This window comes from Cryptomeria japonica, chromosome 3 (genome assembly GCF_030272615.1).
Source record: "Cryptomeria japonica chromosome 3, Sugi_1.0, whole genome shotgun sequence".
Taxonomy (NCBI): domain Eukaryota; kingdom Viridiplantae; phylum Streptophyta; class Pinopsida; order Cupressales; family Cupressaceae; genus Cryptomeria; species Cryptomeria japonica.
In genome coordinates, this window is record NC_081407.1 from 324,974,694 (window position 1) to 324,989,199 (window position 14,506).

General features: G+C 32.3%; 1 protein-coding gene across 1 annotated transcript; it reads right to left on the minus strand.

The window, feature by feature from the left end:
• Positions 1-12,739: 12,739 nt before the first annotated feature.
• Positions 12,740-14,282, minus strand: LOC131036016 (caffeic acid 3-O-methyltransferase-like). The gene is made up of 3 exons (XM_059217905.1): positions 13,578-14,282; positions 13,274-13,338; positions 12,740-13,094 (listed from the first exon to the last, which is right to left on the minus strand). The coding sequence occupies exons 1-3, from the start codon at positions 14,257-14,259 to the stop codon at positions 12,801-12,803; spliced, it is 1,041 nt and encodes a 346-aa protein (XP_059073888.1). The 5' UTR covers positions 14,260-14,282; the 3' UTR covers positions 12,740-12,800.
• Between the last annotated feature and the right edge of the window lie 224 nt (positions 14,283-14,506).

Sequence of the window (14,506 nt, forward strand, 5' to 3'; positions counted from 1 at the left end):
ATAAGTCCTGTTAAAGACTACCCTATTAAAGGATTTCAGATCCACAACTGTGAACCACCATGTAAGAGGATTTTGAACATGCTTAACTAAGCCTACTCGGTTAAGGGTTTTTGACTTGTCGAAGAGCTTAGTAATCAACAAGTAAGTGATCTAGAAAGTATTACAAAATGCTTAGTTAGATCCTTGATAGCTCTATGTTAATGCATTGCAGCATTACTTCAGTCTTCTGTTCAATCATTGTCGCAAGATACCTTTTCCACAAAGACCTAATCTTCTTGCACAACACTTGACACACATATATCTACATGCAAAACCCTAGACATGATGCCCTCATATAGGAATTTGATTTCATGTTGGTCCAATGAGATTAGAGTACAATTTCCTAGGTACAGTGCATCTAGACACAATTTGTAACATGACATAGAATCACCGCAACGGTATCGGTGGATGATAGCTCATCACACTCTACAAGTTTGCTGGTTAACAAAATGTAGTATACCGATTACTGGTTTATAAACAAAGACTAGTAAACTAGAACATAGTGTTCCGATCCTAAAAGATTGGTTGTCGCTCAGGGTCCTTGTACCACTTTAAGTCCTCGTACCACTTGAGGTCCTTGGTCATGCTTTGACCGGTAAGCTCCTTCTGCAAACACCGATAGTCTTCAACAAACAAAGACTATGCATACAATGGAATACAATACCGGTTTAAGCAACATCACATAGTACCGACTGAGAATAACTCATATATCAAATAAGTGTGTGTCTATCAATGACAATCACAACTAAACATCATCAAAAATAAAAACTTGGACTCATATAACAAATAAGTGTGTGTCCATCAATGACAACCACAACTAAACATCATCAAAATACCAACAGGTTCATATGAAAAAATTCCAGAAGATGATAGAAGATGATAGAAGATGATAGAGTAATATTAAACAAGGTTCTGGAAACAATCTCTGAAGCACTAACTGAAGGTGGTAAGATATATAAGTCTTATCTTATTTTGCCCAAATTCACAGTTGATATAATCAAGCAGATTGGTATTTTTTAGGGTAAGCTAGCTGGAATTTCACAGTCATTTGACTCAAATGTCACCCTAACCAACAACATAGAAGTGTAAGTAATGGCTCTAAATGATCAAATCTCGAGCCTTAATGTAGATAGAGACACAATTTTGAGGAGTGTTGGTGAACTCCAGAATCTGATTGCCTCCTAGATGGACATCATGTTAAGTAATAAAGTAGATTGTATGAAGGCTATAACACAACTTGTTCCAATTGGATTGAAGGATGTGGAGATTCATGCCTATGTTTTTAGTGCAATCATCACAATTTTGGAAAAGTTGAAGAATGAGTGGGATACTCACCTAGGATTTTGGAAGACCATTTTTGTAGATATCTTCAAGTATGTATAGTATATATGATATACACTATTGTACATAAGCTTTTGAGGATCACCCATCTTTGGCATTGCTATCAAAGGGGGAGAGTAGAGTGAAAAATGTATAGAAGGATGCAATTTTTTTGGGTTGATAGGTCGCTATAGGTTTTTGAGTTTTTGTTCTAAGGGGGAGCCTTAGAAATTTTGATCTGGTGTATAGGTTTCAACACTTAGTAATTTTTCACGAGTGTTGCCATCAATGCCAAAGGAGGAGATTATTGGCAATTGACACTCATCCGATGGATACTGATGCATGAATAGTTATCTATGTTTGTCATCGATGACAACTCTCCTTGAAGATCTTATCCAGTAATCAAAAATTTTGATATCCGGAAGTTATTGTGATCTGATGATAGTCTACCGGTAATTCAGGTTGAGCCATGTAGTTTTGGTCTGGTGATTTTAGTGATGAGATTTGTGCACGGGATGATAGGGCCGACCTATAGAAATTATTTTATCATATTTTGGGCGATCTGCATATGTTTTTGGTGATTCGATTGGAGCTGACTCATGATTATAGTTTACACTACAAGACAAGTTGATAATTGTCTATTTTGTGGTTGTGGATATATAAGATCGGTATAGAAGATATTTTTTGTGTATGGTGTGAAGTGATATGAGAAAGTTATCCTTTTGGCACAGTTTCACATGCGTATTCTTGATCTGGTAGCTGACTGAGACAAAAACAAAGTAGAGTAGTAGAGGTGGTACAGTCAAACTTTATGTGCTTTATCGAAACTCATCTAGGCATTGTTTGATGCTATTTTGGAGTTCAACAATTGTAATTCATCATTGTAAAAGATTTGTAAGGCAGTGAGCCTTTCGAGGTTGTATCCCTTATTGTATCTTGAGCTGTAAGCTCTAGGCAGTGTTCCTGAATGCTAGTGCATTCCCCTTTTTTGTAATATTTTTTTACTACAAGCCATAGTGGAATAATATTGTGGGTTCAAATCCCACCGTGGTTTTTCCCATTTGGGTTTCCACGTAAAAATCTTGGTGTTATGATCTTTTGGTTGATTATCTTTTGTTTCTGCACTTTGCTTTCTTGCATATACTTTTGGTGGTTTAAGAATAAGTCAGAAAATTTATTTATGGGTAGATCACTGATTCACCTCCCCCTCCTCCCCTCTCAGTGATCCTTGACTCCAACAATCGGAAAGATCACTGACTTACAAAATTATTACAAAAGATACAAGGCGGTTTGAATTATTAAATAGCATCACAAAATGTCTGAGTATAGTTTTGGTTAAGCACAAAACGCATGATCATATTGCTACTTCGCTCTATTCTAATATTCTTCATTATATCAGAGCATAAAATATTTCAATCGTGCACCTGAAACTCTACACAATCACTAATACACACTTCACAAATAACCATTGATACACCAAATGATCATATCAATCAGTCTTATATATTTGCATCAACATTTTAAGTCTTCATCATGTCGGCCCAAAAATGCATAACACACAAATGAAACATGTTACCCAATTCTGCTTAATCCAATCCAAAATAACCATGCAGACCAATATAAATTGTCCACATGCTTTCCACATGTCAGCTTACTATCCATGAACACACAACCAATCACTAGAATCACTCCACACACAACAAATCGTCATGCATGTTACTACCAATGAACATTGTTCTAACCAAAAAACCTATCTACCGGATCTTCCAATGAACACAAGACTCAACACCAGAGACCATAATCCTAGAATAGAGCATATTACATGTCTAGAATTCATCTAAAAGATCCACAACATCAAATAATCAACACAACTGAACCACCAATCAAAACATTGTACACTCGGCTAGATGTCCTGTTCTTTTCACCAGACATCACCGAACCTCAATCAATCTTCTGGTATGAATGAATCATGAATCGCAGATTGGATATCTAACTATAGTTTTCATTAATGACAATATTTGAACAACAATGTTGTGTCTCTTGCCAACAAGATCCATTTGATGATGTAGGAAAAAATTAAGATTAATTAAGAGGATATTTTAATAAAAAAAATTATGTGTCTATAGATATTAGTTGAGGAAAGGTCTTATATTTCATCATGACAAATTGTGTGGATTTCTCTTTTTATGGCATCTTATGTGTAGTGGAAGTGACATGGTGGAGGGTGAGAGCATTCATGTATGACATGGTGGTCTCCTTTTTTCTTTTTGCATGTATCTTGATGGAGAAAATTGATTACATGATGATGTATGTGCTAGACAGATTGTTCACTTCTTCATGATGCGGTTACTTATTTCCCATTATTCAATATATACAATCACTAAGAGAATTTTGCAAAAATAGGTGTTGTACATCTTGCATAATAATGTTTATTATTATAATATTTTATTTATTATGTGAGGTGCACATGGAGGTGAAAAGTGTAGAGATTTCCTTGGAATATTCTTGGGGTCACTTTATGAATTGTATTATAGTATATATTATATTATAACTATTTAATATTAGGGAAAATGATTTAATAAAAAAACCCAATATTAGATTTGGGGTCAATGGGGTAGTTGTACCATGCTATTAGCACATGATTTTGATGTAATACCACTTGGTGGTTTTGTGGGAGCTTGTTTCTACAAAAGAAACCACAATGGTAATTGTTTGGGTAAGATAGGTTTAGCATTTGGGGAGGTTGGGAGCATGGTATGGGATGTGTGGTTAAATGCTTGTTCACATGTAGTGCTTGTTGATGGTTGGGGTTTTGAAAGATTTCATGGTTGTATTTGTAATATTTCATTGCTAATAATACATGGTGATCGATTCTTTTGGAGGCTAGGTTTTACTTTCATCAGGGTTTTCCTAGGGAATATCTTGTGTCAACTAAGATGGGTATGCTTTCTATTCTTTGGATGTGGATTCTATGTTTTTATTTGATTGAAATCTCAATTGGGTCATGTGAAAAATTTCATATTTATTGCTTCTTATCAAGTATAACTTTTATTTGGCGACATCTATACTACACCGATTAGAAGTTTCAAGGTTCTCAATGCATCACATACTAGTGGATAGAGATTAAAATATATCTAATTAAAGGATATGTAAAATTTTAAAGGAGAGTTGTCTCATGTTCAAATTATTGGTTTTCACTTTTTACAACATATGAGATATTGTTTATGTAACACTTGAGGAGGCATTATATACACTTAGAGGACATGCAGACCTTCAAAGGAAAGGTGTCTCATGCATAGCAATAGAGGAGGGATCAGACACACTCAGAGGAGATGTGGGTTCAAAGGGAATGTGTTTCATTGTGTATGGAGGGTGGGAAATCATTAATGTTCACTCACATTGTACAATAGGTTGCAAGTCCTACAATCAAGAGATTCACTAACACAATCAATTCAATGTTTCGTAAATGAGCAAGGAGTATTGGTGAAGGAACTTCATCAATGTATCTAGAAGGGTTCTATTCAACTCTTTCAATGGCCCACTCTCGTTAAAAATTAATGTAATAAGGGGGAGAATTATGGAACATTACACTAGTTTATAATTATTTCAAGACAGTTTAATCAATAAATATTTAGTTGCTAAGAGTTAGTTGATGGGAAGTTTTTTTCCATAGGGTAGGTATGAATATTGTGATGGCTTTATAAAGACAATGTTTTGGTTTGTAAAACCATCCTGAACAATTGACTAATACCTTGAGTTCTATTTTTTCTTTTCCTTTTTCTTCTCACAATTTTCTAGTACATAGGTCTATGCAAGTTATTGTACCCTACAAGAGTATCTCTTACTCTTATAAAACAAAAATGTTAAGTGAAAAATTGAGTAATGTTTTACAAATATACAATCAGTTGGATTTCAATGTTTAGCCCCTATTCTATTTTTACAACTGCTTAGATTTCAATGTTTATATAGAAAATATTAGAATATTTTTTCATTCTACATTAAATAAATATGCTTCTTTCATTATAGGTCGAATCAATTTGTCCCTCAATGTTGTATCTCTTAGAATTTGGAGTAAAATATATATATCTAATGCTCTAATGCATGTTGAAGTCTATATTCAATCTCATAACTCCCAATAATGAATGACAACATCAAAAGAGAAAAGTCATAATTATGCTAAATAACCTTGAGAGTGAGACTAATCCATTAAATCAAGATGATATGCATATATTAATTGATATAAATCAAATTGAATTATAATAGCAAAGAAATCCTTACAAAATCAAATAAGAAGCCCTACATGAAACCCTAGGTGAGCATGATAAGTTTCTTTGTCATATCTTATGAGAAAATATGACCTAAATAGATATATTAAGTATAGGAAAATCATTCATATATTGTTCTTATGTGAACAAAGTAAAAGGAACATAATTGATTAATTAATGGTTCATTAATTATCAGATAATTAATCTATTTACTCAAATTTCTAACGTCTCAATGAAAATTCTATCACTCTTAGCTTGTCAAATAATTAGGACATTAGGTATCCTTTGAATTGGATGCCTATCTAATCAAGGATTTAGGCACATCAACCTCTAACATGGCAACAAAATTTAGATTTCATATATTCAACCACCAAGCTACCATCAACTATGTACCATGGAAAGGGGGATGATAAAATCAACAAAGAGGGATTATGCCAACATAAGGTTAGTAAAGGAAAGGTGAAATTTTTAACTCTTGAAAATGGATGGAAAGGTTGAAATTATGCATGCCAGAAAATAAATTTGGAATGAGGCAATGGAAGTATTGGGAAGTTAAAACTTGATGGGCAACATGACTGAGAAGAATGGATGGAGAAGTCCAAAAGGACGATGATCAAAACATTGATGAATTGATGATGTGTGAGAATAGGTAACAAGGCATGGATGCACTAGGAAGTCAAATTTTTTGACAAATAATGCGCTTAGTATAATTAATATTTATATGCCTTAAGGATTAGGGATGACAAGTTATAGAAGGAAAATAAGACGGACATTGAAATTTTGAAGGTTTGATAATACTAACACTTAAGTAGAACTAAATTGAAAAAATTAGACAATGGGAAAAATATGAAATGGTATGATGGGAGGGAAATATCCAAAACCATGAAATATAGACACTTAGACTATATTTAACAATTGGTTTTTGTGATCTAAAATTGAAATGAATGGTACAGAAACAAGAGAATAGTCTGAAATTTGAACATATAGAACACTTAAAAAAAAGAGCTTAAATTTTTTGGGACCACTGATGCTTAACAGAGGTAGGATTCTAAGTGAAACCTTGATAGTTTCAAAGGATCACAAATCAATACATCGACACTTTTACAAGGATTCAAGGTAGTGTTTGGGATGTGTAAGAAAGACATGCAAGGATGGATTAATTTGCAACATTTATACTCCAAAATAATAATACTTTGAATATCTTCAATGGCTAAGAGTGGGAAATTAGAATTAAAAGGGAGGTTGTACTAGTATGAGAAACACCAAAACTCTAAAACTCTAACAACTTATATACTTACCCATTTTTTAGGTATTTTCAGCTTATGTATGTTTAGCCTATTTTAGGTTTTTCAACTTAAGTATTTGATTGAGGCACAGAAAGGAGAATCAATTCAACAAACAAAAGGAATACATTTATACAAGAAGGTCCATTTAGGATATTAATGGGCATTAAAGTGGGGCATAAAATGATAAAGGTGATTTCCTCATTTAGATTTATACTTATATACGATAGTTTATAATATGATTTTGAATAATTTATATTTAAGTTAGTAGGAAATAATTAGTAGAAAGAGGAGGAATGTATACAAATTTTATAATCTAAATTTTAAAGAAGGGTCAAATTGGCATCATGCTTTTTATTTGGCAGGGATAATGAGAAAGGGACTTGCCTACTTTATAAATTTGATTTTAATTTGTAGGTAAATTTCTCATTGTTATTTTCATCTGAGTTAAAGAACTATAAATTTTATTGTTATTTAGATGTAAGAAAATGGAACCAATCAAAGCTCATATAATTTTATTTTTATGAAAAGGTATATACATATACTCCAACCATTATAATTTTCACCATTACATTCATAAAAGAAATTAGAAAAGGAAATATTTTAACATTCATTCAAGTATATGAAATAAACATGTCATTAATCATATAAAAATATATTTTGTGAATTTCAAAGATATGTTCGAAAACTTGATGTTATAACACCTAATATAAAATTCTTTCTTTCTATGTATATAATAATACCTTAGCATGCCCTTGATCCTATTATGTTTCTTCCTACTATGTGACATTAGTAGCATACCTTTTGAGGTCTCTTTTTCATTGGTAATGATACAAATTCACATGTAATCATACATGGATGATAACATAACAGTCTTTTCCTTGTCTCCTTTCTTGGAGCAAAAGAATAATATTCCAATTTTCCATCTCTTTCAAGGATTTTGTTTTCCTTTGTTGAGTTTAATCTTTTATTACTTGATGTGCTCTCTTAAATAGAGTTGTCCTCCATGTGAGTATAAGTGTTTCCCTTGGTCTGGACATATTCTTTGTCTAAAATGGTACATCTTTTATGAATAATCTCTTTGTAGTGAATGTGTGCAATCCTTCACTATGAGTCCACTTTTTCCTAGCAATGGGATGGTGTACATTATTGGTCTCTCACCGATTTGAAAAATGTCATTATTATTATATATCTTTTCTATTTAAATAGAGTTAGATATCTTTTGGTAAGGATCTCCTTCTCCTTTAATTACTCAAAAGGGTCAATTTACACTTGTGCAAGTTATCTTTTTACAACTATCTTTTCCTTTCTCATAAGATTTATGCCTATTTATCTTGGATTATGTATATTTTTTCCTAAAGGATATCTCCTTGGTAATGAAGGTGTCTATCCTTGTTTCTATCATTCTACCTTAAGATATCAACATAGGGCTATGATGACATCATAAGGGGGGGGGGAATATATGCAATCTCCTAGCTACATATTATTATGTCTTAGATGATATGTTTCATTCTAGAAAGTAGACATTTTCAATTATACACATGAGATGGGATCTACATGCTCGAAACTAGACCAAAATTTGTTAATTGTTGGACCATTCTTTCTTGTTTCATTACTTGATGCATGGTCATCCCTTTCCATGTGACCACTTGTGCTCTTCTAATAACATTATAGGAATTATATTAGTGATTGAGATATTTTGACTATCGAGGTCTCTTCAACTACTTGACTTAGAGCCATTGCTTTTAGTACTAACCCTTTGTCTTTTTTATGTCTTTTATATGGCTTTCACTTTGACTTTTTTTTTCTTTCTTATTTTTCTTTGTTTTGGCATTCTTTCATGTATCCTTACATATTATTGTAAGAGTTAAGATCCTAGGCTTGGGACCTTGTTCCCTTTCAAATATAGTGATATGTTATCACTTTGTGATCTTGATTCCAATTGCTCATATGTTTGTCTATCTTTCTTTCTGCTACTTTACTATGAGTGTGCACATAAGCCCATACTCCCACTAAAGTAGGGGCTAGATGTAGCATCATATCTTGTAACCCTAGACAATATACACCACCTTTTGTGCCCCTACTTTTGTGTTTTACATCTTAAAGCTCTTCCCTAGGTCCATTTCAAGCCCTTTTTACCTCAAATATGATGTTATATTTCTACATGAAGACCTAAAACTATGCCTTGGGTTGTGCACTCTAATTTTCCACTTGTCTACACTATTTTTGGTGAAACGGAGTACCCAGGGAATCATGCTTCTCCTTAAAAGGAACCTGATTTCAGCATGTCAATGCACTTCCCCTCTCCAGTGATTTTTTTTCTCATTGTCTTAATTTGACAATAGGAGATTGTCCTAATCATAAAATTACCTTGGGAGACCTATATAAGAGAATTATTCCTATTCATATGATAATTCATTTATATTAAAGGAGTTCATTACCTTCCAATATCAAGCATTTTCAGGCATTGAAGGTAGCATTTCATTCAACCATATTCTTCAAACATTTCAACATCATGGAGTAGCAAATCTACAATAGTATTCTTTCAAGCATGTGTGTTTTATTATCTCATGTCAAGTAATGTTATTGAATCAACACTTGTGATTACATTCAAAGAGAATTTCATCACAATTAATTATCAATTTTAGTATATCTGAGGTATATACATTAGCATTTAATTTAGTATTTCAAGTTCAATTTTAGTTCAACTCATAGGATAATTTTAAACCTAGAGTTTAATCTAGGCAAACCCCTATCAACAACACTATTTCCCTTCTTTTAGTGTGTAGGTGACAAATTCAAGAGCCACAAATAAAGATTCCAATAAGTAATTTGATGACAATAGAGGGTGAACTCACAAAGTTGGTTCCCACTTTTTGGTACGTCCTGATTTTTGCTGAAATCATACATTTTTAAGAAAATATAATGATTTAAGCTTTAAGAGGTCCCATTTTAAGTAATTAATTGAAGAGAGTTAAATCAAAGGCTCTTAGATCAAAATTTCTTGGATAGAACCTCTCTACTTCTAAATAATGCTTGCAATGGAGTCTCCTTTGCATCTATCAAATGCTGATAAAAAAACAATTTTACATTAGCTTTTGGGGGGTCAAATTAATTCATTTAAAAGTTATTTTTAAAAAGTATTTATTCCTTATTATAAGATTTCCAAATAGTATAACTTTTAGTATATATAATTTCATTAATATATTTTTATTTTATTTCTTATGAATGTAGGTTTTTCACTGAACATGAACTTCTTTGTTCAATGCATTGGGAAAAATAGTAAACTAATTCAAAATTTTTTTGAAAAATATCTATGCCCTAGGTACTGATGTTTTCTTTATAAAAAAAAAAGAAAATTGAATTTTGATATATATAGAACAAGTTATGTGTTCAAACGTACACCTATATCTAAATTATAATTAGTTGAACTTCAAAACATAATAAAATGAAAAATATTCAACATATCACTATCAAACTAACTGCATGCCTTGGGTATTGATGTTACAAACCAAAATTCAAAAGAATTAAGTTTTTATCATTTATAGAAAAAAAATTATGCATTTCGGGATACACATCACTCTTAAAAAATGTTGTTTGCTGTAAAAAATTACTTTTTGAGGGAGATGGAAAAATCAATAAAATTTTATTCAAACAAATTTGAAAAAAATATTATTAGAATCTACAAACAAGATGTTAAAAATCACTAGTTTATATCATCTTCAAATTCTTAACGGTTTAAAAGTTATAGGTGTCAGAAAGTGAAGGTTTTTTTCAAAATATTCATATAAGTGTCAAAGTTGGTCAAAAAGTGGGAACCAATATTGTGAGTTCACCCTAGAATCTGACTTTTGTAGGAGCGAAAACTGGAGGATTAGGTTAATAATCTCCTCCCGGTCCTATAAATTTCTAACTTGTGCTTCTTGCAAAAAATTCTAAGTGACATTCTAATTCTAAATGTTTCTTGTTTTTCTGCATCTAATAACTAGAGGACCAGGTTGATATTTACCTCCCATTCCTACACTTTCAAGCTGAATATGCTATCATGGGTGCCTCTGTGACATTTTTATCAGATCATGATTCCCACTATTTACCCTAGATCTTTCTTTCAAACTATATCATTTCAATTGCATACTCAACTAATCAAAAGGGCAGTAGAATCTAATATAGATTCAACCCTCTTCTAAATATAATTCAGGTTGGATCTCTTGGTTTCACTCTCCCTTTTAATGTAGTGTGTGCAGATAAGTGGATTCATAGCCTAATTTGTAGATCCATATTTCCACCTAAATAGATAACATTAAGGAAGATATAACTTTACTAGAAGCTTCATTCATGGACCCCTTATGAGCGTTTCCTTTCCTTCCTATTTCAATCTCATTAGTATCTTTAAAACACATCCAATCACTCTACATTTTTTGGTATGAAACTTCGTACTCTATCTATATAAGATGTTAGCATGTCGTGTTTTCATCCATGACCCATGCATGTATCCTTGGGCAAAGAGTTTATGGAGGTCACCAGAAGATCTTTGTAATGTATCTAGTGTCTTCTAATGGTGCTTGACAATATTTATGCTTTGTGATTATCTTGAGTAGAAAGGTCTATTAAGTCTTGAAGAGGTTATCTAGCACCTTTCAAAGTGGTTTTATTTTTCCAACTCTACAAGGATAAAAAATTCAAATGAATGGTGTGAGAGCAACGGAATAGTCTAAAATGTGAAAAAATAGAGAACTTAAGAAAATACAAGCTCCAATTTTTTTGGGTCAAGGATGCTTAAAAGAGATAGGAGTGTAAAGAAAACCTTGATAGTTCCAAAGGATTGCTAATCAATACTTAGGAACTTTTACAAAGGTTCTAGGTAGGGTTTTGGGAGACATAAGAAAGACATGCAAGGATGGATGTACTTGTATCTCTCCTACTCCAAATAATATTACTTAGCAATACTTTTAAAGAATTGGTGTGGGTATTCAGCATTAGAAGGGAAGGTATACTGGTACAAGAAACACAAAAACTCTAAAACGCTGACAATGTTCGCAATTAGCTAAATTTAGGTATTTTTCAACTTAAGTAAATTTGATCAAGGCACAAAAGAAAGAATCAATAAAACAACCAAAGGAACACATTCATTCAAGACTATCCATTTAGGATATATTAGATTTGTTATCACTACTAACCATTAAAGAAGGCATAAAATAATAAAAGTGAATTCCTAATTTAGTTTTATACGTCTATACAATGATTTTGAAGATGAATTTGAGTAATTTACATTTAAGTTAGTAGAAAATAATTACTAGAAAGAGAAGGGAATGATCACAAATTTTAAATTTAATTAGCAATAAACAATAAGTATAAAGAGTAGGGAATGAGCACAAATTTAAATGTTTAAAATTTAAAGCACAATGGTCTAATTTGTATTATTATTTTGATTTGATATGGAGAACGAGACAAGAACTTTCTTACTTTTTAAATTTGATTTTATTTTGTAGGGTTAATTTTGCATTGTGATTTCCATCTAAGGAAGAGAACAATAAATATTAAGGTTCTCTAGTTGTAGGAAACTAGAACCAATCAAAGCTCAAAGCTCACATTATATTTTTTTCATGAAAATATATAGATATACACCAGTCATTACAATTTTCACCATTACATTTTTAAAAAATTACAAAAGCATATACTCTAACATTCAATCAAGTGTATTTAATGAACACCATTTCCTTATTCATGTAAAAATATATTTTGTGAATATCTTATTTCAACTTAGCATCACTTAAAATGAAAATTACATTTTAGAATAGTTACTAGAGATTTATATAAAATCATATCTTAAGATAGAGATGTCACTACAATTACTTAAAAAGAAAATGTAACATTAAAATATCTTGAGTATATTTTAAGACTTAGATACTTCTATAAGGACTTGGAGAAAAGGCAGCTGAATAATATTGTAGCTCTTAAATCCCGCTTTAAAAAATAATTGGCTAAATTCTTCCTCACTTCTCTCCTTTCCACCCACAGTATAGATCATCATATGTATATCAAACAATAAACCTAGTCGATTCAAGCTCCCTTGTGAACCATCAAGTAGTGCATCAACAATTAAGACCTTTCCATCTTTTGGTGTTGTTTCATAGCTCTTCTTCAAAATTTCTATACAATGGTCATCATCCCAATCATGTAAAATCCACTGCAATAAACATAATAATAACCTCTTAGAAAACATAGTATTGATGTAACAAAGAAAGTAAAAATATAAAAGAATGCAATAATTAAATATGAACATGTAAATAGAGAGTGTGGATGTAAGAAAGAAATAGAACTCATAAGAGACTAAAGTATGTTATTTCTTAATGTCAAACTTTTTACCTTCATGAAAATTACATCTCCACAAGGAATTTGGTCAAACATGTTTCCACCAATATGATCCACTCCTATAATGAAAAAATAACATATAAACAATATAAATTTATGAAAAGAAAATAAAATTACATATTTATCCAATTATTTAAAACCAAAAAAAAGTATGTTAATAAAATTGGTAAAAAAAACTTCCCCTTCAAGTAAATACTCTTTAGTATATTTATTCTAAGTAGTACCGATCTATCCAGACCAATCACCATCACTATAGATCCAAAACTGAAGCCTTGAAAGCTGAGCTGAGATCTCTCACCAGGTATGGGAGGTGCAGTTGAAATGACATGGGGCAAATCAAAGTTAAAGCCCTTTAAGTGTGAATGTTGAGCAAGTATAGCAGACAATGCAGAGCCTAGTCCTCCACCTACATCCACCACACTCCTAACTCTCTTGAACCCATCATACATCTTCACCACGGAAGCCATGACATCTTTTGTATGGCAGGCCATGGCCTGATTGAAAAGCTTGTTGGCTTCAGTATTTGAACTGACATATTCCCAGGGGCTTGTGCCATGCACCTTGACAAAGGGATGACACCCTTCCAAGACAGCATCATGAAAATGGTGGTGAGTATCCAGGTACACTTTGTCTACTGCCAACATCAGAAATGGCACAAAGGAATCCCTGTTTCCTTCCTTCACAAGCAACTTTGAAACACTGTTCAACCCATATTTCATTTGCTTGGTTCGCTCATCCAAGTCTTCTGTGAAGACCCCACAAGAAGCCAGCAATCTCAAAATCCTAAACAAATAATCCTTCTGGGGAACCTTATTTTTTGTGGAGGCACAAATGTGTTGAGCAATTTCATCCACACAGAGATAATTTTCTCTGCCACGTGTAGCTAGAATTTCCGGGATGTTAAGCAAGACAGCAGCTTTGAGAGCCATGGGCTTGGCAGCAGAAAGCATCATCTCATAAAGGTAGAGATGGGCTTCCATTTTCCTGGTGTGAGTTGAAGAGATAGGAATGATTCAGTAACAGTTTTCCTTCCCTTTTTATAGAGAAAGACTCTATTAAAGGGTCAATAAGAGGAAGCTTCCTCACATGTCATGTAACTGAGGTCATGTGCCCAAGATTGTTTCTCAGATTTACAGTAGTGCACGTCTAATTTGATGACTAATTTGTTGCTTTGCATTTAGGTCTAATTAATTACCTTAATAAACTGTATGTGATACCGACTTTGGT